General features: G+C 40.2%; 1 protein-coding gene across 4 annotated transcripts in view; it reads left to right on the top strand.

Moving 5' to 3' along the window:
• LOC107158544 (interleukin 18 receptor accessory protein) overlaps nucleotides 1-23,957 on the top strand; it is a 33,546-nt gene extending 9,589 nt beyond the window's left edge. For 3 of the 4 annotated variants that reach the window (XM_048810474.1, XM_015505011.2, XM_048810475.1), the window contains 7 exons: nucleotides 8,529-8,679; nucleotides 13,416-13,481; nucleotides 14,872-14,995; nucleotides 16,952-17,103; nucleotides 19,482-19,619; nucleotides 22,370-22,543; nucleotides 23,183-23,957. In XM_048810474.1, the coding sequence (XP_048666431.1) occupies nucleotides 8,529-8,679; nucleotides 13,416-13,481; nucleotides 14,872-14,995; nucleotides 16,952-17,103; nucleotides 19,482-19,619; nucleotides 22,370-22,543; nucleotides 23,183-23,505 (1,128 nt within the window). In that variant the 3' untranslated portion in view covers nucleotides 23,506-23,957. The remainder of the gene's footprint in view (nucleotides 1-8,528; nucleotides 8,680-13,415; nucleotides 13,482-14,871; nucleotides 14,996-16,951; nucleotides 17,104-19,481; nucleotides 19,620-22,369; nucleotides 22,544-23,182) is intronic. The other variant, XM_048810473.1, reaches the window with a different exon arrangement.
• Nucleotides 23,958-24,978: the final 1,021 nt, after the last annotated feature.

Raw genomic sequence — 24,978 nt, 5'->3', positions numbered from 1 at the left:
AGCAAGGCGCTAAGCAACTCAGTGAGACCCTGTCTATAAGTAAAATAGAAAAAAAGGTTGGGGATGTTGCTCAGTGGTAAGTGCCCCTGGGTTCAATTCCTGGTGGTACTACTACTACTACTACTACTACTACTACTACATGTCTGTTCAGGTCCTTTGCCCATTGCAAACATTTTCTCCCATTCAATGAGTTGTTTCCTGTTTTCTTGGCTGTGCTGAAGCTTTTTCGCTGCATACAATCCCATAGTCCAGTTTTGTTTTTCTTGCCTGTATTTTCAGGATCATCTCCTAAAACACTGTTACTCAGCAAATGTCCTGGAGCTTTCTCTGTTTTTTTTTTTTTTTTTTAGAAGTTCCATAACAACAGGTCTTATATCCATTTTGAGCTTATTTTTATTTATGATGTGAGATAAAGATCCCATTTTATTCTTTTATGGTTCTTTTTGGTCAAGATTGTTTTGGCCATTTGGGGTCTATGGTGATTCTATATGAGTTTAAGGGTCGGTCTTCTATGTTTATGGAAAAGTGGCATTTGGATTTTGATGCACGTGCACTTAGAAATCTGCCCATGTTGCCTATAGGAGACTTAACTTCTAGGAGGGAGAACCATAGACCAAAAGTGAAGGAATGGAAAAATAAATTCCATCCAAATAGAAACCCAAAGAAAGAAAGCAGGGGTTGCTATGCTGATATCAGACAAAGCAGGCTTTAAATTTATTGGATCATATTTTTCCTCATTCATTAATCTTCTCTGTTTTTTTTTTGGAGAATTTAGTCCATTTACATTTAAGGTAATCATTGATAGGTAAGGACATACTACTGCCATTTTGTAATTCATTTTTCAGGTTTTGTGGGCCTATTGTTTCTCTCTTCCTTATTTATGTTTTGTCTGTTTGCTGTGGTGTTGTGCTGAGAATCCTTATTTTTTACAGTTTTTATGGATATCACAAAGCTCACCCTAAAAATTTTAACTTTTTAACAAATTATTTGAAGCTAATAACAACCTTAATCGCATACAAAAGCTATAGTTTTGCTCCTTAACATCTTCCTTTCCTGATTTTGATATAAAAATGTATATATTCTTTTGAATTTGTATCCCTTAATGAATCATTGTAGCTAAAGTTGTTTTAGCAGTTTTGTCTTTTAACCTTAACAGTAGAAATAAAATTGCTTTATGTACCACCCTTACAGTATTAGGGTATTCTGAAGATGACCATGTATTTCATGCCATTGAGATTTTTCACTTTCATATTTTTTTCATTCACCAGCAGCCTTTCATTTCAGCTTACAGGACTGACTCCCTGAAGCAGTTGGCAATGAACTCCCTTAGGTTTTCTTTGACTGGAAAAGTTTTTATTTCTCTTTCATTTCTGAAAGATGGCTTTTCTAGGCAACATATTCTTGGCTGGCAGGTTTCGTTTTGAGTTGTGTTTTTGTTTTATTGCACTTTAAATAGCTTATCTCACTGTTTCCAGACCTGCAGGGTTGCTGCAGATAATTCTTCTGATAGCTACGTTGTTGATACTCTCTCGAATGTGATATGTCTCATCTTTTGCTGCTTTTAGCTTTCTTTCCTTATCTTCCTTTTTTGATTTTGATATCTCTAAATGAACTCCTCCTGATTTAAATTTGATTGGAGGCTTCTGAACTTCCTGTAACTGACTGTTGTGTTTCTCAGATCTGGGAAAATTTTAGACATTCTTTTCTTTTCTTTTAGTTGTAGATGGACATGATATTTTTATCTATCTATCTATTTATTTATTTTTATGTGGTGCTGAGGATCCAACCCACCGTCTCACACCTGAGAGGCAAGTGCTCTCCCACTGAGTTACAGCCCCAGCCCTGAGACATTATTTTCTTAAGTATATCTTCTAAGACTTTTCCTTTCTTCTCCTTTGATTTTTTTTGATGCAAAAGTTAATTCTCTGATGATATTTCTGATTCTCATAAGCCTTTTTTCTCTCTTTTTTTCCTTTTGCCTCTCTGATAGAGAAGATCAAATGCCGTATCTTTGAGCTTCTTACTTTTTCCTTCTGCTTGATCAAGATGGCTGTTAAAGTTTTTCTATACAATTATTTTTTAGTTATCATTATATTCTTTATTTATATCATTTTAATTAGGAATCTCTGATTGTTTCCATTTAATTTTCAAACTCTGATTTTTTTCACAAACTGCTTTTGAAATTTCATTCATTTCCTATACATATTTCTTTTCATTGTCTGACCTTGTTAACAAGGTCACGCTAAAGAGGATTACTCTGGATTATTTCATAGTCATTACATATATCTCCTTTTCTTCAAGGTCCATTATCAGAGCTTTCTTAGTTTCTTCTGGTATTGGTATTGTCATATTTCCATGATTTTTCGTGATCTGTTGCTTTTGGGGGAACTTTACATTTGCAGAGACAGTCATCACAGCTTTTGATCTTTGGTGCTGACAGATCTTTACTATTTAGTCTATCTTGGGATTTGGATGGGCTAGCTGACAACTCAGATAGGTCAACTCCAGAGCAGGATAATCTAGTGGGCCAGGACCACTAGCTGTGCTCCAAGATTGGATGGAGCTGCTAGCTGTGCTCCATGGTCTGATGAGACCACTGCCTGGAATCTGGTCAGAGGAGCTGCTGCCAAGACTTTGTGATTGTCTCTGATCAGGCAAGGTGGCAGGTTGTCCTCCATGGCTGGGAGGTACTGTTGTTTGCAATCTGTAGCTGGTAGGGCTATGTGACAGGCTCCAGGGATAGGTGAGGTCTCTGGGGTTGCTGGTTGTCCCATCAGAGTGCACAGAAGTAAAGGCTATATATGTAGACTTGGCCTTGTCTCAGGGTCTATGTCAGCCCAAGCAGAATAACTGAGGCTTAGTTGAATAACTGTTCAGTTGCTAGCCCCTAGCCTGGAAAAGGCTCAAGGAGAGTTCTGGGGCCTGGCTGAGTCCCTGTGCTTGAAATTTCTTAATTATTTAGTGACTGATAAGTCATAATTAAAGTAAGTTATTCAATAATTTTTTCTCCATATTTTCCTAATTCTAGATATATAATGAGAAAATAGCTTTGGCATAGCCTGTTTATAAATGATAATTGCATGTAACAAGACAGCATTTTTATGATTTCATTTAAGCAAATCTTTGACACAATGCAAAATTACAACACAAGACAGTGGGAGAATCTCTTCTGAGGTGGCCTAGTGTACCAAGATATGGGATTTGGGGATACTTTTGTGACCTACTATTAGTAGCATTGTGCCCTGAATAACATTTCCATTTGTGGTCCAAGACAATCCCTGTCATATGCCAAATTCATTTGCCACAGTGGTGACGTGGCTGTCAGGTAATTTCTGAGCCTTGTGCTCCATGGAAATTTTACTTATGACTTGCCACTTCTTCTTTTCATTTCCTTCTGGTCTACTTTGCACAGTAAATGTTTCATGATAACTGGCACTGTGTGACTTAGTGCCATGGAGAACTGGTGAGTGTACTGAGACTGGCTAGACCCAGGCCTGGAATCCCAGCGGCTCAGGATGCTGAGACAGGAGCCTCATGAGTTCAAAGCCAGCCTCAGCAAAAGCAAAGCACTAAACAACTCAGCAAGCTCCTCTCTCTAAATAAAATACAAAATAGGGCTGGAGATGTGGCTCAGTGGCTGAGTGCCCCAGAGTTCAATCCCTGGTACCTACCCCGCCTCATACACACACACACAAAAGTGTTTCTAAGTATGGAAGAAATACAGATAATTTAGCTCATATTTTTGAAAGCTGTTTCCAAAGTTTATACATTGACTTATTCAGTTGTCTCATGGTGAACATCTTCCACAATCCTGGACAGTTTCCTGGACACCTGTTCCATACATTAATTCACTAGTTATCTAACCAATGCTAAATCAGAGGAACTCTTTCTTTCCTTGTTCTGAACAGAACATTGATGCAGCCAACAATTGTTTCTGGCTTTCAGTAGCCCATAATAAGGCTGAAAGACCCAGTGAGCAGGTCTTTTTCATAAGAATTGTAATCAAGCCGGGTGTAGCTGTGCGTGCCTGTAATCCCAGCTGCTCAGGAGGCCAAGGTAGGAAGATTGCAAGTTCAAAGCCAGCCTCAGAAGCTTAGGGAGATCCTATCTCAAAATAAATAAGTAAATAAAATTAAAAAGTGCTGGGGATGTGGTTCAATGATTGATGGCCACTGTGTTAAATTTCCAGTACCAAAAAAAAAATTTCAACCAAGTAGTTCCCTCAAGCAGTCTCAATTTCATGATCATAGAGTAGAATTTGTAGCTTTTTGTCTTGATTTCACATTTTAATCCTATTAAATGCTAATTTGTTGGTTTTACCTCATCATTGTATGTGTCAAGGAAATGGAATGCTTATTTTAAACTCCAACACAGTAGCTAGCATTCTCAGATTTGTAAGGGCCACAGATGAAATAAGCAAATATGCTATGTGAACATTCAAGCCAGTAGTAAAAATACTGAGAAAGCTAGCCCCCAGGACAGAGTTTTCAGCGGCTGGTTCCAGAGGGGTCCCTCCAGTTGCATTTGTCCATGAATCCACTATTATGGAGTATTATTGCTTGATCAACTGAATGGCACCAAAATAGCCTATCATTCAGCCCACAAGTATATTTTGTTTAACAGGGAGATCGTTACAGTATTTTCCAAATTATACACTCCAATGAAAATATGGTGTGCCCACTCTGTCTGTCTGAGCCTCTGGTCTAAGTATTTAATTATAAATGAAAATGAGATGATTTTGATGTAATCGCTGTCAGTGAATACAAATTTTCTTATAGTAACCACCACTTCCTTTTGTAAGTAACAACAAGCCATCAATTTAATAATTTACTCAAGACCCTGGCTAGAGATTGACAACTGAACCACCATCAGTAATTTCCATAATATGTCATTTTTGCAATTAAAAGATAAACATTAGCCTAGAAGGTAAGTATAATGTTGTCATATGATCATGAAGATACACTTAGCAAGAAAGAGCAGCATAGGCAACAGAAACAGAAAACCAAAGGGTATATTAGTGAATGATGAGAAGCTCTGTGCCAGAGAATTCTTTGTTGTATAATTAGGATTAGACTAAAGAGAAGGCTGTGGGTTGCTCATATGGTATCCTTACTGGGACCCTGTTGATGTTTTTGAACTTGAATCCTGATCCATAGAAATAGCAGTGGGAATCGAATGAAGGTGGCAGATACCAAAGACGTTTTCATTGAATAAAAGCAAAGATTAAATACGTCAATCAAAATATATTCACAGTATTTACCAAGTTAGAGAAGTAGAAGTTGGTTCAATGAGAGATGTGGCAGAGAAGGGGTGCACCCAGATATGGACACTGTGAGTCTAAGGTGAGGAGCATGCAAAACACAGAAACTGGAAGTCTATACTGGATTACAGGAGAAATGCAGACCCCGGGAGTCCTCCCAGACCAAGTGGTGGGAGCCCTGGTAGGAACGCAGCTGTGTCGCCCAGTTCCAAGTAGCCCTGGTGCTCCCTGATGCTCAGCATGTGTGGTCGCACTTGATGGTATTAGAGCCTAACTTACAGACATTTTGCAGTGCTTTTTGGTGTCTTCATTAATTTTTTTTTCATGCTTCAGTTCTCTCTAGGACTTTTTTGCCACTGTCTACACAGATTCACAGTGTAGAATGGCTGTTCCTCCTTCCATAGATTGTTCATGACTGTTTCACACCTGAGAAAAACAAAGAATTCCCTGCACACCCACCTCAGCCTCTACCTCTCCTACAAGGATCTCCTGTCACTGACTTATTTGATGAATTTCCGGTCATCCTTGGCATAACTTCCTTTTTCCTAATTTCTTTGATATTTTCTTTGCATTCTATCTCACAAAGTCTTGATGGTACACATGGAGCAAGACTGTCCTTTACAAAAAATAATAGTCAGATCCACTTTGGCATTACCACCCTCCCCAGGCTCAACTGAGGTCCTATTCTTAGTTCTGCTTTTTCTTTCCATTACTTTCTCCTGTGATTGACTCTAAAATTTTTTTTTATCACCCTACTCTCTATCTTTTATCTCTGAATTTCCCTCCATGCTCTTCACCTTGCTTTTGAAGTGTTCTTGATCCTTGAGATTACCTGATAAATATTTAACCTGGTCTGTCTCTAGCTCTTGCCCTGGATTTTCTTCCTCTCTGTAGCTGCCCTACTCTGACCAGCCTGGCCCTCCTCTTACACTTCCTGCCAACCTACTGGAAATTTTTTCTTGGGCCACAGGAACCACACCAGAGGCTTGGCATGGGTTAACCCCTGATTCTCTCAGTCAACAGGCAAAGTGGAAGGGAAAGACATCAGTGAAAACATGAAACTCAGAGTCAGAAAATTTTTGGTTTATTCTCATTTCTCTCACTTACCAGCCTCTTTCTTAGTAACTTTTACTTAAACTTCAGAACCTCTGTTTTCTCATTTATAAAATGAAAGAAATGGAATCAATGCAAACCAAGTCAGAGGGCTATTTGGAAAATCATATGTGATAATACTTGAGAAGGAATTTTTATAATCTATAGAAAACAGGGTCTTATATTTTATTATTTGTGGTGTTTTTTTCTCTTTTCTTTCAACTTTAGTTATAAAAGGTAGGCTCCTAGGACTCTGAGTTGGAAATTGGAAGGCCATGTATCATAGAAGCAATATTGTGCATGGAAGTCAGAGGCTGCAGGGATATTGGTGCAGCAGTACTCAGTAACTCCACAAGTATTAATTGAACCCCTACAGTGTCCCAGCCCCTGGTGATAGAGAAGTGATTATTATAGTCTTTGCTTGAATTTGCAAGAGCTTCCATACCTAACTACAAGTGCTTTTTCTAAAACTGTCCCAACATGTGATTCTTCTACTTGAAAACCTTTGTTTCAAGTGTACATGAATTCATTTCCACATCCTCTACAATACGCTTACAATTGCTGTCCTACTTTACATGTGCTAGAGAAACACAACAAACATATCGATGTTCATCGTTCATTGGCCTTTTCCATTTGGACTTTACTGCTCATATCCATGCTGTGCTTCAAATGTTTGCCAAATGACACATTCAATGGACCGATTGCTTCATATTTTCAAAGGCTCTGCATGGACTCAAGGAAGTGTCCCTGCCTCTTGTGAGCTGAGGCAGGGCTACCCAAATGCTCCCTGTACATAGTGCCCAGTACTAGAGAATGGATCACCACTCAGGGCCTGAGAACTTGCTGAGAAAAGGAAACTGTGTCCATTCATCTGTGTCCACCACTATCTATATGTGTAAACACGAGGGCTGCTTTCAACAAATTCAGAGAGGGATATAAGTAATCATGTACTTAGTACAAATGGCCCATGCATGGAAATGGTGGTTCATGCCCACTGCTCTGGGGATATGAAGGGACCAATTCTCTCTGGCAGAATTGGTCCCTTCATATCCCCAGAGCAGTGGGCATGAACCACCATTAGGGTATGTTAGGTACGGAAGCTCTTGCAAATTTATCTCTAGGGAGCCACTGCTTGAGAATGAGCTGTAGCACACTCAGTGGTAAAATGTGATGGGAGATGTTCAAGTGCAGAAATCAGGGAAGAGCATGGTTATATAGTGGATGGCAAGTGAGTTGGGGGGAAATAGCAGCACGAGACCAGATAAGACCATGATGAGTTGTAAACTTTATCCTAAGGGCCAAAGGGAATCACCGAGTGGGAAGAGACAGTTATAATTATATTTTAGTTCTTACTTTACTATGGATCCACTAAGAGTTAAGTAATTGTCTCTCAGTTTTCAGTCATTCTTTGTGATATTTATGTAAACACATTTACTTAATACCTTTAGTCTAAAATTTATTGTTTTATCAGAGGTCAATTTATTCTTTTTTATTTTTTTATTTTTTTATTATTAGTTGTTCAAAACATTACATAGCTCTTGACATATCATATTTCATACATTCTATTCAAGTGAGTTATGAACTCCCATTTGTACCCCGTATACAGATTGCAGAATCACATCGGTTACACATCCACGTTTTTACATACTGCCATACTAGTGTCTGTTGTATTCTGTTGCCTTTCCTATCCTCTACTATCCCCCTCCCCTCCCCTCCCCTCCCATCTTCTCTCTCTACCCCATCTACTGTAGTTCATTTCTATCAGAGGTCAATTTAAAGAGAAAACTGTATATTTTGCTCTTATTCACAGAAAAAAATGATTATAATTTATAAACGCACACACAAATGTTTTTAAAATATTCATTTAGATAACATTCCTTAGAATCCTATAAGTTTTCTAGAATATTCTCTGGGAAAATACTAGGTTTTAAAAACCCTTTGTGGGTTGATCATGTTTGTGTTCCTCAGATGAAAACATAAAGCTCTTAGGAAATGCTTCTTGTTTCACATAAGAACCTTACAATACATTTTTTTAGCACAATGTCTTCATGGACCGTGGAATATCATTATTTCAGACTAGTTCAAATTTATGAAGATTTTCATAGCTGCGATGGTTATTAATAAAATTCTCTGGTTTAAGAAAGGTATTTAATTCTTTTTTTATCTTTTGCCTTAGAATGGAAAACTCCTTTCTGAGGAAAAGAGCAGCTCAATTTTAGTGGATGATACCTATGTCTATCACCAGGGCACATACGTGTGTGATTATACTCAACCAGATCCTGCCAGCTTGAGTACCATCAGAGATGTTGTTCAAGTGATGACCATTGGTGAGTGGGATTTTTCTTATAAGATTTGAGATCAAAACTCTACTTGACTAAATCAAATTATCTTCATTTGCCTTGTTGATTATTTTTCCTTTTAGGAAAACAAAAGGGATAGTCATACACTTGTAAACATTAAAGCTTTGAGTGTGGGCAAGCATCAATTTTCCCATCAACCCAGATCCCATCCCCTTAGGAAGGCTAAGTTCTGAACCATTCTCAAGCATGTCCCAAATTGGGTTATCCATTCATTTCTCCTTGATTTGCTTTGGTAATAAATTTGAAAGCACATTGAATGTGTTACACACAGAAGCTTTAAGCAATATCTGCATGTCTATTACCAGTTTAACATGTGTTAACGTTTTTCCACATCCTTAAAATCTTCTTCTTTTTCTTTAAAGAAACAAAGCATTGTAACTACAGCTTGAGGTCTCTACCCTCATCCCCTGCCATGCTTTTCTTGTCCCTGTGTAGTCACTACCTTATAATTTATGTCCTTTGCATTGGTACTTATGCTGCATATGTATGCATCTGTTAATAGGATATTGCTTTGTGTTATAAAATGGTTTTTGTGTCATAAACACATAGTATTACACCAAGGTATCATTTATCCCCCCTCATCAGCAATGAACAGATTCTCATTATTCACAAATAATATTTAGTTTTATCAGAATTTTTTGGTTGGTATCAAGTGATGTTTCCTTTTGTTTTTTTTTCTTCTGATTTATACTTCCCTGACTAATAATGAAGTTCAATATCCCATCTTATGTTCATTGCCCTGTTGGAGTTCTTCTGTGGCTTATCTATTTTTGTACCAAATTTCTCCTTGGGTCATTCTTAATAGATCTGCAAAACTCAACACCATTAAACTATAAGATATAATTCATTTTAAGATTGACCTATGTGCCTAAAGCATAACCAAGTCAGTCACTAATGCTTTGTACCCAAGATCTTCAGAACTATTGACTCATCTCTTAGTAAAGACACCCATCAATTATACTTCCTCTACTTTCCCTGTAAGATAAAAGACACATGGAACTCACCAGGACCTAGTTAAACACTCCTGCCTATCCCTGGCCTTCCACCTACATCTACTTCAGATCTCTACCATTTTATTTTGTGTCAAATTTCTCCTTAGAAGAGAAGGTGGAGCCAGGTGCAGTGGCTCAGGCCTGTAATTCCAGTGACTCAGGAAGATCAAAAGTTCAAGATCAGCCTCAGCAACTTAGCAAGACCCTAAGCAACTTTGCAAAATTGCATCTCAAAATAAAAAGGGCTGGAGAGGTGGCTCACTGGGTGAGCACCTCTGATTTCAATCCCCAGAACCAACCAACAAACAAACAAATAAATAAATAGTAAAAAAAAAAAACCCAACAACAATGAAGAGAAGTTGGCATGTGAAGATCCTACTTTAATCACTCTCTCCTCCATGTGATGTATAAATGTTTTCACTCAGGCCTCAAATCATTCTTCCAAATTCTCCATGGCATAATCTATTTTTCTCTTTTCCAAAGGACACCTTACAATATGTGTTGCATCTATTTTAATCAAACTTTCTCTCATCAATCCGGTCTTCTTCATTAACTCATTTATTCTGATTTTCATTCATTCCCACACAAATATTTATTGAAGTTCTAATATGTGTCAGTCTTGGAACTAAGGATGCAAGAATGAGAACTTGGACACTTTCTCTGACTTCCAAAAATGTATTGTTTTGAGGGGCAGATGGATAGGAAGAAGGAGACCAGAATACAAGGTAGAGGGAGGAAGGGGAGCAGCAGGCATACAGGGGTGCTCACCAGACCCAAACTTGGGTGAGCAGAGTCCAAATGAAACCTGAACAATGGGGTCAAACGAGTCCAACAAAAGTGGGAGAGGCACCCTTCCACGCAGAGGCAGAAGCACATTTGATGTGTTTTAATGAGTGTTTGAAGTGTTTTAATGAGTCTGGAATTTATCCAAGAAACAATGGAGAGCCGTTGGGGGTGTAAGTGGGAGGGTGCCATTAGCAGACATGCATTCAAGATTGATCACTATGCCTATTGTGTAGGAAATGGATTTTTGAGGACAGGAATGGGAGGCAGAGAGGAAAGTTCAGAGGTTGCAGTGATCAAGTAAGGAATTGCTGAAGGGGACCCCAGTTGGCAGTGGCAATGGGGATGGAGAAAAGTGGATGGATTCCAGAAATATTTAGAAGGCATATCTGAAAGGGTTTGGCAATTGAGAATAAAGAGAAGAAAAAGAAGAGCCAAGGTCACGGGGGCCAAGCTTCAAGTTGGGCAGCTAGGTGTATTTTCCGTAATCCAATGAAGTTGGTCACAAGAGGGAAAGCAGCAGTTCTGATTCATGTTCTTAAAAGATGCCTCTGATTCCTTAGAACACTGGGAATGGAACCACTATTTGACCCAACTATCCCACTCCTCAGTTTATACCCAAAGGACTTAAAAACAGCATACCACAGGGACGCAGCCACATCAATGTTTATAGCAACACAATTCACAATAGCTAAATTATGGAACCAACCCAGATGCCCTTCAGTTGATGAATGGATAGGGAAACTGTGGTATATATACACATGGAACATTATGCAGCATTAAAAGAGAATAAAATCATGGCATCTGCAGGTAAATGGATGAAGTTGGAGGATATAATGCTAAGTGAACCAAGCCAATCCCAAAATATCAAAAGCCAAATGTTTTCTTCGATATGAGTACGTAGATACATAATAGCGATTGGTGGTGGGGGAGCATGGGAGGAATGGAGGAACTTTAAATAAGGCAAAGGGGAGGGAGGGAAAGGGAGGGGGCAAGGAGGTAGTAATGATGGTGGAATGAGTTAGACATCATTACCCTAAGTACACAAATGGTGTGAAAATATTCTATGTTCAATCAGTGTCTTGAAAAATTGTGCACTATATGTGTAATATGAAATAAATTGCATTCTGCCATCATGTATAACAAATTAAAATAAATTATATATATATATATATATATATGCCTCTGGTTTCTCTATGAAGAGACTAGTAGAGGTAATTAAAGTGGTTAAATTTGTGAGTCAATAGAACATGATGGAACATGATTTTTTTTGTGTGCGTGTGGAAGAACATGATTTCGTGTGGAACATATTTTATGTGGATAGAACATGATTTTATGCAGAAGGCAGATAAAAAAGGGAAATCAAGAACATTTTGATTCTCTGATCAGGATACATTGGTAAATGATAACATTATTTAATAAGTATAAAAGACAGAAGAAGAAGAAAGTCTGCTGATGAAGTTAAATATTAACTTGAAAGGACTTTGAGTCATCCAAGTCATGATGAAAAATAGGTATTTGGACCCTCCAGCCTGGAGATGATAGGGCTGAAGACGTGGAAGTGAGAATGGTCAACTTCACATGATGTCTAAAACCCAGGACCATGGTGAGATCTAGGGAGGACCTAGATCTGAGCCCTGGAGGGTTGCTAACGTGTAGAGAAGTGGCACAGAGGAGGATTGGCAAGGGGGTATCAGTGGAAGAGAAGAGAGAGCAGCAGAAGAAGTAAACTTGGTAATGTAGCAGAGATACCAGTTTGGGAGCCAAGATCTTTTGTAAGGAAGAGTCCTAAGTGTGGACTTCACTACCTGAAGAGAGCAGGAAGAGTGAAAGATCAGTAGGAGATCTGGGGAGAGAGGCGATAATTGGCAGAGGCACAGAGGAAGGGGAACCTACAAGGACACAGGGAACTAAAGACTGAGGTCGAGGGTGAGTAGAGAGTACAGAGACATGATACCAAGGAAGAGCAGGCTTCTAAGGGGGATGCCTGCAGTGTGCAATACTGCCCACCGGTAAAGTCCATATGTCACCCAAGAGATTTAGATGAACTTCAGCCAAAGCAGCTTCAATGAAGCCATGAGAGAAGAAATGAGACTCCATGGCCCGTGAGGGAAGGGAGGAAACAAGCCCATAAAGCCCTTTCCTTCTCTTCTTGGGAAGGACGAAGAATGCATTAGGCAGGAATAAGGGGAGGTATTTTCCTTCCCTCTTCTTACTTTAAGTCAGAGACTAGGTGTAGGCAAATACTGATGAGAAGAAGCCGAGAGAGAAATAGAAGGAGAGAGAGACATGAAAGATTCAAAGTTGACAAAAATTAGGAAGACGCTCTGTGAGGATCAATATGATGTGGAGAGCAAAGGCCACAACATTTCCTTTACCAGGAGATAGGACACCTTCAGGAGGAAGGCTGACAGTGGGGCCACCTTTGAAGTTTTGTGGCAGGAAGATGAAGAATACCGTGACCGGCGAAAAGCCGGACTCTCCTTTGTTTTGCAACAATCCCTGAATTTAAGGAGGGAGGGAGTGAACGCAGATCTGCTTAACAGTTTCCCCCTTCCATTGGGTTTTTCAGGCAAAGGATATTAAAAGGGAATCTAGTGGTAGAAGATAAACACGGGGCTACATGTCTGCAATGGGTGAGCACCATTGGTATGGAAGGAAATGTTCCCGGGCAGATGTGGATTAGTCAAGGACTAATGTTTTGATGACACCCATATCCCAATGTCCCACAATCACTTCCGTGGGCAAGTTTCACACGGAAACCTGAGTTCCTAGACTTGTGGATTATGGATAAGATTTGAAGAGGGAGCACTGAAACATTGAGGACCAATCGAAGGACCCCAAATCTTCAGCAAGCAGGCCTTCAGAATTCCCAATGCAAATAATGATTTTTATTTTTATATTTTTATTTTTATATTCATCTTTTAGTGGAAGACACTAAATTCAAGCCAGATATTCTGGATCCCATCCAGGACACACTGGAAGTAGAACTTGGTAAGCTCATCCATGTTATCTTCTTTGAATGACACTGGACTTATAGAGCAGGTCTAAATGAATAGGAAAAGAAGACTAGGGTTTTGATTAAGCAGAATTGGGTATGAATCTTAACTCAGGTCTGCCTAGTTCTGTGACCGTGCACAGTTACTAAATCCTCCTAATATCCAGTCCCTATATCTGCTAATAGGCATCATAAAACTGATTTTACAGGGCTTTATTGAGTATCATGGAGCAATGGATGATAAACGAATGGTGCATTGGACATGATCAATAGATTTTAGATTCTCCTAGGAAGAAGAGGTTATACATGTGGGTTTTGTTTATTAATTTACCACCTTGAGTGGAATTACCCTTATAAATATGATATTTGGTCTTTACAAGAAATATAGTGGAATACTACAAACTCCATGCAACGTATTACAAAATGGTGTCATTTGGGGGTACAGGAGAAACTGACACCCCCCGTGGTCTCCTTTCATTTTGTCAAGTTCAATAACACTTATGTCTTTCCCTAAAGCCAAAGAATGGATACGTTTAACACCAAATGGTTTCTTTTTCAATAAAATATGTGCTCTCTTAAATGCTGATAAAAGATTTGTTATTGTAGAAATGTAAAAAGAGATACTATGGTATAAGATCACTGGGTGGCCATAGCAGCGTGTCCTGAAGACAGAAATAGTGACAGCAATACAGGAAACATTATGAGAATGGAAGAAAGAAGAAAAAAGATTAATTCCAAATATGTAGTCAAGTTACTTATGGCATGAGTGAGCTTTAAAGCATTATCGGTAGGAAAACTTTTACTTTTCAATTGGAGGCCCTGAACATTTCCTGGTTAAATATTGTTTGAGGCAGAGCGTTTCTGGATATTTCTTTTGGAGACGGTAGGTAGAAAGAGGATAGTCTAATAATAAGAATGCCAATTCATGGTACCTTATTCATAAAACACAGCTGAGTATCTAAATAATTTATTCTTTAAATTACATGCTATAGTAACCTCATGAATGTCATTTAATATGCAAACATTGGTTAGTAAAATATTCTTTACTGATGCACATTGTATTCTATAGTGGTGTCAAAGACCATGCTGGTCACTAAAACTCTCATTTCCCTGATGTCTTGCTCAAACCACATATGACTGTGTTAATCTTCATGTTAAGAACAGACAGTAAAATTTTTGAGATATGAGTGTTGCCCATGAGAGACGAACACACAAGGACCACTGTGTTTCTTAACGAGATGTGTCAACATTTGGTTATTTCTGGCATACAAGCTTTCTTCTGCCAATTGGGCAGAAATTGTCTCCTGGCCACGTCTTCCTCCCCATCAGGGGACAAAGCTTTCTCATATCCTTCCTTCCTATTTTCTTGGACTTGTTTATTGTCAGGAAAGTCTTTAACTCTTCGCTGCAAAGCACGATTTGGCTTCGAAAAGCTCTTTAGACCTGTGATAAAGTGGTACATCCAAGATGCTGACCGGGAGTGGAAAGCCCCAAATTCTGAGAAGAAAAGGTAAGAAAAAGAGATAAGTCTTTGCAACCCAGACTAGATGCTTTCACCCTTAGAAAATTGCTAAAATGTGCACAGCTGATTGTATTTAGTAGGGTAGCCACTATTACCAACTAAAACAAAAACAAAAACACAGAAATGCATTTGTATGCTCATTTTAGTCCTGAAGCCTTGCAGATTCTGGTGGGGACATAGGATGAAACAGTTGTGCATAACAACATTTTGGTCAGTGAAAGATCCGTATGTGATCTGTACCACTGAGTGACATCAGAGCCACCTTAGCTTGTGTTAACTACACTCCGATGCTCCTGCAATGATAGAATCAACTCAGCTTGTCATTTAGTGATGCATGAGTGTGTGATAGTGTTTTGCTTTTGTTCTGGTTTTGCTTTTGGTGCTGGAGAGCAAATCCAGGGCCATCTAGCATGCTGAGCAAGCATGCTACCACTGAGCAACACCCTAGACCTTCAAGTGGTTTTAAAGCTTACTTTAGTGCAACAGTTTGATGTGGCTGCCTTAAACATCAAGGTATCCGGCAGACAGACATGCTGAGTCAGGTTGCTGGAGGAGAAGTAGCACATCCAACCAGTGCTATGCATTCAATTTGCCATGAGTTCAGGGATCCAAATTTGCAGAATCATTAACAATTGGGAAAGTATCCAGAGGAAATGGCCCCATAATGCAGAGCTTGGCAAAAACCGCACACAAGATATTTGAAGCCATTTAACCTGAAAAAGAAGACTCAGAGGTCGGTTATCTGTCTTGAAATACCTTCTTGTGAAGTTGGACTGTGCTCTCTGGAGCACAAAACCCACATCAGTGGACGGAATTTACTGGTGAGAGAGTTTAACCAATAGAAAGGGAAATTTAGACATTCAAAGACATTCAGTGCCTCAAAAGCCTACAGTCTTTTGAAGAGTCAAAGGGCTTGAATAAAGCCATGTCCAATTAGCTCTGTTGCTAGAGGATGTACCCCTCATTTTCCCCAAATCTTACCCAAAGTAAGAATCTATGTATTAGTGTCTTCTTCTATTTTTAAAACATCTTAGTGAACAAATGTGATATCACTTTGAAAAGCACACATAGTTACAGAATGTTAAGAATAGATTTTGGTAAGAGAAATAGAATTTAGCCAGAATTTCTTAGATCAGAGAAGTCATTGGGTCCCAACTTAGGCTGACATTGCATTAGAGATCAGAGGGGTGGCGTGTGGCAAACAGAACTTGATTTGCCTCGGATTTGAATCTGTTTTCCACCTAGTGGCAATGTGAACCTGACCCCCTGTGAGCCTCCCTCACCGCATCTGTAACCTGTGGATAATAACCTCAAGTTGCAAGGTCACTATCAGGGGCAGATGCAGTAGAGGTGACGTGTTCATCGCAGGCTATGGCAGGCAGGAAGTACTCAGTGATTAAGAGGTGGTTTAGGAGGCTCACAGCAATGCAGTCTTAAACACCATTGACATCAAAAAGACTTCATAATGTGAAGACAAGAGTGAAGACTGGTGATTTTAGAGAATCCAGATTGTGAATAAATGCCTGAACTCACAGCTTCCATGATGGGGCAGCAGGGCATGGATCAGCGGTATGACCTGTGGTTCCTCATCTACCTGCTGGGCCTGTCTATCCCTGGCCAAGTTAGGATGCTCATATTATTACTTTTAACGTCATCCTTAAATTACTGTTATTATCTGTCCTCAAGGGAAATTCTTAGAGTAAGGAAGGTCAGATGAGGGCCCCAGTGAGTTATATCCTAGTGCAAATGTACAGCAGAACCAGTAAGTTACCCAAAGAATGGGCCTTCTCTGTCCATCTTCTGTTCTTCTGGTATCTTCAATTATTGACACAACCTTCCTTTTGAAAGCCAAACTGTTGACTGCTGACAAGAGTCACACACACGCTGTCACAGTATGTCGAATTGTGTCACTGATCTGATATGGAATTTTCCCTCCTTTCCTAGTATACAATCCACTGTCAAGGATGAAGTTATTGAATGTGTTTTCTCCTTGGAAAGCCCCACTCAGAGAGATCTTAGTAGAAAGTATGTTTGCTTTGCTCAGAACTCGATTGGGAATGTCACCTGGACTCTCCAACTGAGGGAAAAGAAAGGAGGTAAGCCCAGAGGTTAGACCCCACTACAGGCAGCTGCTTTTCTTTGTGGGGTAGGTATTTTCTTAGCGAACAGTGATAATAGGATACTAATGAACATTTCTTAGATGCCAGACACTATTTTAAGCACTTTGCTGTGTTACCCATTTAATAGCCTTGGCCAAAGCCAGGACACTAGTGAGCTGCAACATTCAATGATTCCCGGTGTGCCCTATGTGGTGGGCAAGGTGCTAAGACCGAATTCCCTTTTCTGCTTGCCTTGCTTGGCTTCCAGAGAACGTCCTGGATTCATGTTCTGATGGAGGGAGAACAGAGAAGGGGAAGAGTCATCTTTCTCAGTGTTCAGAATGATATTTGTGTATCAGAGGTGGTAGCCATTTAAGCAGCTAGAGTAGAAAGTCCAGGCAAGAAGCAGCAAAATGTTTCCATTCTCGGATTTCCCTGTTATCCGGGGGAGATATGGCTTCCTTTTTTTTTTTCCTGAAAAATATTGTTGTGCAAGACACCTTTCAGGTTAAATCAGCATACTACAGCAATGCAGCCACATTGAAGTTTATAACACCTCAATTCACAATAGCCAGACTTTGGAATCAACCTAGGTGCCCTACAACAGATGAACGGATAAAGAAAATGTGGTGTATATACACAATGGAATATTATCCACCCATAAATAAGAATTAAGTTATGGCATTCGCTGGTAAATGGATGGAACTAGAGACTACCATGTTAAGTGAAATAAGCCAATCCCCAAACACCAAAGGAGGAATGTTCTCTCTGAAATGTTGATGCTAATCCACAACCAGCAAGCGCGGGGAGGGGAAGAATAGAAGTTCATTGGATTAGACAAAGGGGAATGAAGGGAAGGGAGGAGGTAGGAACAAATCAGATGTGATTTTCCTATCATTATATACAATACACATCCAGTGTAATTTCACACCATGTACAACCACAAGAATGGGATCCTAATTAGAATAAGTTATACTCCATGTTTGTATAATATGTCAAAATACATGCTGCTGTTACGTGTATCTTTCTTTGAGGAATGTAGGTAAGTTTTTATTTATACCTTTTATGATATATCATTCAAATTTCTTGCATTATATTAAAATACTAATACAGTAGGGCTTTTTTTTTTTTGGTCATATATATTACAAAAGAGGTTCCTGGGGTGGAGAGTCCTGTAACAATAGGGTATACTGTAATCATTAGGATAATACATTATGCTTTCAACTGAAAACTTAGAATTTTGGAAAATTTATATGTGACACTTAGATCTCAACAGCTTTACAATTAAGATTTGGTTTTTGGATGAGTTTGGTAGTAATATTCACACATGTGACTTTAAACATATTCTACAATAAAATATATCAAGTTTTAGAAGAACCAAATAGCAGTGAAGAAATAGTTTCCAAGTGACAAAGTGTCACGGTGTAAAACCCACTAAGAGTGAAAGATGCAACAATGTTTTTTAATGTAACTGAGGATGAAGAATTAATTGATAATAGGTTCAGATTTCATGTTGCAACTAACCTTTAAGAAATTATTACTGAGTTTTTTTTAAATTTTTTATTTGTGTCTAATTAGTTATAATTAGAATAGAATGTGCTTTGATACATCATATATAGATGGAATATAATTTCTCATTCTTCTGGTTGTACACGAGGTAGAATCCCACTGGTCATGTAGTGTATGTATATATATATATATATTTTAATTTATATATATATATATATNATATATATATATATATATATATATATATATATATCTTAAAAGAACAAATTTTAAAAAAAGAAATTCCAGGTAAGGAAGAGTTTCAAATTTCTTTAAGAAGATGCCCAGAGATGTAGTTGATGTCCTTCATTCATTCAGTTAATTGATGACTAGTACCAGCAAGTTCAGAGGCGTGTAAGGCAAAGTCCATTCCTAGCCTGTGGTGAGTGCTGTTTAATCATGGCTTCTCTCCAGAGTGGTCTATCCATTGTCTGTGTCAGGAACCGGGGATGTACCTGGTCTCAGGAAGTGTAGATTTTCGTTGACATGACAGTATGTGAGTGTAACTGACCATGTGCAATCAGGAGGATGCAAGTGGTTGTGTGGGAGTTCGTGAATGAAGAAGTGAATTGAACGGCTGTGAGAAGCTTCTCAGGCCCTCCCTGTCAGGATCTGCCCATTCCCTGGGCTCTCTAGAGTTTACTGTCGATGGTTCCCTCCGGACTTGATTTACGGTAGTCCCAGGTTCAGGGGAGATGCTGTTTCCAGTGGCAGTGGTTCTGATAATAGGGCAGGAAACGGTGCTGGGCAGGCCCTTGGTGTGGGCTGCGGGTGGCCTTGGCCCAGGAGCGCTGCTTCTGCTGCTCACAGCTCCCCTGTCCCCCCAGTGGTGTTCCTGTACATCCTGCTGGGCACCGTCATGACCCTGGTGGGCACACTGGCAGCAGGCGCCCTCATCTACATGTACTGGATTGAAATGGTGTTGCTGTGCCGAAGCTGCCGGAGCAAGGACGAGACTCTCAGGGGTAAGCTGGCCCCAACCTGCCACCTGACATTCCCTCAGAAACAAGTTAGACTGTGATGAGACCAAGACCATAGAAAAGTGCCGCCACTACCCATTGGATCTGTTCCCTCGGAGTTACCTTAGGAAAGAATTCCAGATGCCTCCTGCCAGCCAGTACAGTGCATGAGGGACACTCACTGGCTTCTTCCAGATCTGGTGGCCTCACACCAGGGAAGGCTGGAGAAACGTTTTGTTTTTTCGTTCGCTGCACCAGGAATCTTGTAGATGATGCTGTTGTGGGGTGTGATAATACTCTCTCTGCTAACCAACCTAAGACAATGTGGCAAATAACATCTTTGTGCCTCAGTTTCTTCATCTATAAAATAGAACAGCCATAACACCCATCAAAAAGGATGCTGGGAGAGCCTGTTAAGGCACAGCACGCATTTACAGTGACACCTTCACAAATAGGAAACCTCAGCACATGCTAGCAATTTTTTCTAGAAGGCAGAGCGTTATACATGCCTGTTATGTGTATTAGCTACGTTAATTATCTTATGAGCCAAGCAAGGAAAGATAAAGTCTGTGTCCAAAATTGAACCTAGAGATGTACAGATCTATAAGCTGAAAGTGTTTTTGAGATGTATTTTTTAAAAGGCAATTTTTTGAATGGGGCAAATTATTTAATCAATGGCTGAATTGTTTCCTTAGGCAATTTTATACTGTTTTGCTAAAGTTTTACGTGGCTTATGATTCAAGAGCTTGTGTGTAAGAGTCACTCAATGGTGAAACTTTTCAACGTGTTTTTTCTCTTTCTGGTTTGCAAAGACCTCTTTTTAAGTAATCAGATTTGGAGGCAGAGCTGGGTTTTTCAAGCACAGTGATGTGGCGCCCTCTGCTGGCAAACATGATATTTTCAACAAAATGAATACTCGGAAGCTAATGCCGAATATTCAAAATGTACTCATAAAACATAACATTTGTGGAGGATCTAGGAGGTCAGCTAACACTCCACTCTCTAGTTTTATTAATATGAAATTTAGTTTCCATATTATATGAAAATCCTGGTGTGCTGATGTTTCACCATGGATATAGAAGAAATAGAGGTAATTATGGTGCACTACACCTTGAAACTGTGTAGCGCTTACTGGCCAACTACGCCTCAGAGCATCCTCCTTCCCACCTGGACCACGAGGTGCATGACAGATTAGCTTCCTGGACCTTGGCTCTTTGGCACCCCCCTCACTTGACTCTTGGCCTTTCCTTTTCTGAGGTCTCTTAAATTCACATCGAGCAGGTATTCCGCCAAACCGCTTGATCTACCAACTATTTTGTAACAATACTGCTTAACAGGAATTGTGAAGCGCTGGAATATAAACCAGTTGTGTCCCATTCCAAAGCCTAGTGAGTTAGCTTTTGGAATTTTCTACTTCATTCAGTTAGTTCTTCAGTATGGATCAGCAATCAATGTGCATTTGTAATAACATAGTCAACAGAGGCAGAAGAAACCTCTACAATATCCTGAGACAAGTTCTATTAGTTCACTTTCCCATTTAGAAGAGAGTGGAATGGACACAAACCAGACACCAAGCACATCAGATGTATTATCTCATGCAATACGTTATCAGCCTATAAGGAGTCATAGCACCCTATTTTTGCATATGAAGATTTAAATATAAGTACAGTCATGCATCATTTTATGACAGATTCACATTCACAAATGCACCCCTAGGCAATTTTGTCATAGTACAAACATTGTAGAGTGTGCTTACATAAATGTAGAGGATATATCCTACCACACACCTCAGGTGTCAGTTACATGGCACGTGTGTGTGTGTGTGTGTGTGTGTGTGTGTATCATAGCCTGTGATTTCAAGGGTCATGGTAAACAAAACAACATGAGATTAATCAAGCACAAGAGAAAATAATGTGATCAAGAGACCAGGCAAACAGCAGGTGTATGTGTCTGCTGCTCCTGTAACACGACATGGTTTTTTATAGTCAGTTTTTTACAAGTAGAAGTAGCACTCCAAAATAACTACAAAAGTATAGTACATTAACACATCAACCAGTGGCATGATTGTGTACCGAGTATGACATACTGTACACTACTGTATGGGCTGTAGTTTGACATATCAGGCAAGACAGCAAGTTTGTGTACACCACCATCGCCACAGACACACAAGTAATTCTCTGCCCCATGATTCTGTGGTGGCTACAACATCGCAGGTGATGGGAGTTCTTCAGCTTTAATTTTATGGGACAGCCCTTGTGTATGCAGTTTGTCACTGAAGTGTCCTTGGGGGGAGTGCATGGCTGTTAATGTGACATGAACTCTCTAAGGGGCTATTTTTTCCTCCTAGGGATGCAGTGGGCTGGGTCTTGGCAGTGTCTCCCTGACTGGATATTATCACACTGTGATGAACCAGACTTCTCTTTGATGTGTACCTAACGAGACAGAGACAGTGCAGAGGCAGACAAAGCTCAGCGGCCCTCCTAAGTGCATGAGATTCAATCACAGGAGGCCCCAACTGTTTGATCTGCCCCCAGCACAGTAGTGCTTCATGAATTAGAATTCAATTTGGGCTGGACAATCCATACCACTCAACAGTGTGATTTTGAAGTGGATGCAGCTGCTGGCTCTTATTAATAGTATCATTTCTTAAAATCCGTTTTGTAAGGATTTCCCATTTGCTCCAAGCATCTGTTTGTGGTACCCTGATGGTAAAACAACGTCAATGGATCATGTTTTCCATTGTTTATCTTCCTCAGATAAAAAGGAATTTGATGCTTTCGTATCCTATGCAAAATGGAGCTCCTTGGAGAGTGAAGCCTCTTCAGCTCTGAGTGAGGAGCACTTGGCCTTGAATCTGTTTCCTGAAGTTCTGGAAAACAAATATGGATACACTTTGTGCTTGCTTGAGAGAGATGTGGTCCCCGGAGGAGGTATGTCTGGGGGCGGGGGGAACCACCTTAGGGAAAAAGAGCACTTCAATACAACTCTGAAGTTTGTTTTTTTTTTTTTTCCTGTCATTCTTTCTGTTGGGACATATCTTTTGCTGGTTTCATGGACCTAGATCATCTTGGGTAACAACATAGAAGAACGTGTTCCAGAGACATGCTCCCTCATCCAAAGAATCCCATTTTCAGGGGGATGCTAGGGAGGCTACCCAGTACAAAGATGTCTTTCCTGGATCCTTTTTGGGAAGTCATCTCTGTCATTCCAAACAGGTGGTCCTCCTGATTTCTGGAACTCTACCCTCAGGAGATGTCCCAGCATCCTGCCTCACTCATCGCCTGGGACATCCCAAGACCCCGGGTAGCCCAGCCTACCCATAAGCTTTGTTTCCAGAGTCATTGACAGTTTTGGCAAACAGAGTGCAGGGAGAGAAGCATGCCATTGAGAGTCACTAGATACTAGAGTATATTTTCAGAAGCCAATAGAGATGACATAATAAAAGTGCCAGAGTAGGCCATGTCTCCCTTCCTCTGTAGGGAGCTCCCTGATGGATCTGTGAGGTTAAGGTTACTGTGACTCAAGGTTTAACTTTATCAATGGCAAATCATTGAACTCTTTATTTCTAGTGTATGCGGAAGACATCGTGAGCATTATTAAGAAGAGCAGAAGAGGAATATTTATCTTGAGCCCCAACTATGTCAATGGACCCAGTGTCTTTGAACTCCAAGCAGCCGTGAATCTTGCCTTGGATGATCAAACGCTAAAACTAATTTTAATTAAGTTCCGTTCCTTCCAAGAGCCAGAGTCTCTACCTCATCTTGTGAAAAAAGCTCTCAGGGTTTTACCCACAGTCACTTGGAAAGGCTTCAAATCAGTTCGTCCCAATTCCCGATTCTGGACACAAATGCGCTACCACATGCCTGTTAAAAACTCTAGAAGATTCAAGTAGAACCAGCTCAGAATTAGCTCGAGGATTTTTTTCCCACTGGAAAAGATTCCACAGAACAGAAACCACTGGGAGGAGCTGCAGCCTAGGGATGGCAAACCCAGCCGGAAACCCCTTCCTCGCCAGCCTCGGGCAGGAGAGATGTGCATGGGCAGAAGGTTAAAGGAGATTTACTAATGGAAAGTTGAGTGTCTTTTTGCCGGCCCCAAGCAAACTGGACAGGCACTGGAGGGAGACGGACTCTGTGGTCTAGAGCCAGTGCTCCTCTGGACTGGACAGGGGGAGAGTGATTTGTCACGCACCCCCCCAAGGTTTTCCAACACTTCTGAGCTGAATCAGCAGATGCAGCTGCTTCTGCTCTGTGGCTAGGGACTGTCCTAGCTACTGTGGACCTATGAATTCATGTCATTTGCAACCAAATAAATGTATTTATTTATTAGACATGAGTAATTTAATATCTGCCTAAAGCTTTTTCTGTTCCACGTTCTCCCATCCAGTCTGGAGCACAGGAAGTGAAAATAAAGGTGGAGACTAAAGGGACACGGGGTGGGCAGGGGTATAGTCAGCCTCTGCTGGGAGCTGGGAGCTTGTGGGAAATGACCCCTCTGAGCACGTGGACTACAGGTGCGTATAGGTTTGCAATGGGATGACACCTCTGAAAGACTCAGTGTGTCGTAAGTCACACACGTGTTTAATGTTCTGAATCTACTGAACTGCCTAGCTGAGTAGGACAGCACACAGTGCACACTGGTCAGTTCCCTTGGTGACTTTGTGGTTGGCCCGGGAGCTACACTCACTACTGTTTCCTCACATCTCAGGAGAGGGTCAGACTGCATATCTCCAGCCCCCAAGAAGATCCAAATTCCAAATTCAAAGTTTAGCTACTAGAGAATATATATATATATATATATATATATATATATATATATATATATATATATATATCTCACTTTTGCAACTTCAGAAAGAAAAAAAAAATCACACTGACTATGGAGGAAGGAGTCCCTTCCTTTGGGCTGACACAATATATGTCAAGATCCAGGCTTGGGAACAGAGTGGTGCTAACTTGAGTTCCTCCGTGTCTCATTGACCAGAGACCCTTAGACTGAGCTTGAAGGTTATGACAGTCCCCTGGGCCACTGGAAGCAGGGATCACCTGGGCCAAGATGACTCCCCAGTGAGGAGTCGAGGAGTGCACTAACACTTGTGTACAAACTAGAAAGGCAGGGACAGGAGTCCGTGGTCACACCGAGCCTGGGAAATTAGCGGTCTCACCATTTGAAAGTCAGGAGAATGGAGCTGAGACAGAGCTTCAGTGTGAGTTACTGCTGAGGTCCGCAGCCGTCTGTGTATCCTGACCTTGTGGGAACAAAGTGATATGCTGAGGGCCAAGTCCTTCTTCCTGATGGACAAGGCTAATTTTATTCTCACAAGTTCATTTTCTTTACAAGAGTTCAACCTGCAGTTAAAATAATG

Source organism: Marmota marmota, unplaced genomic scaffold (genome assembly GCF_001458135.2).
Source record: "Marmota marmota marmota unplaced genomic scaffold, marMar, whole genome shotgun sequence".
NCBI classification, from domain to species: domain Eukaryota; kingdom Metazoa; phylum Chordata; class Mammalia; order Rodentia; family Sciuridae; genus Marmota; species Marmota marmota.
The sequence above is the reverse complement of the archived record's forward strand: the minus strand, read 5'-3'. Positions and strand labels throughout refer to the sequence as shown.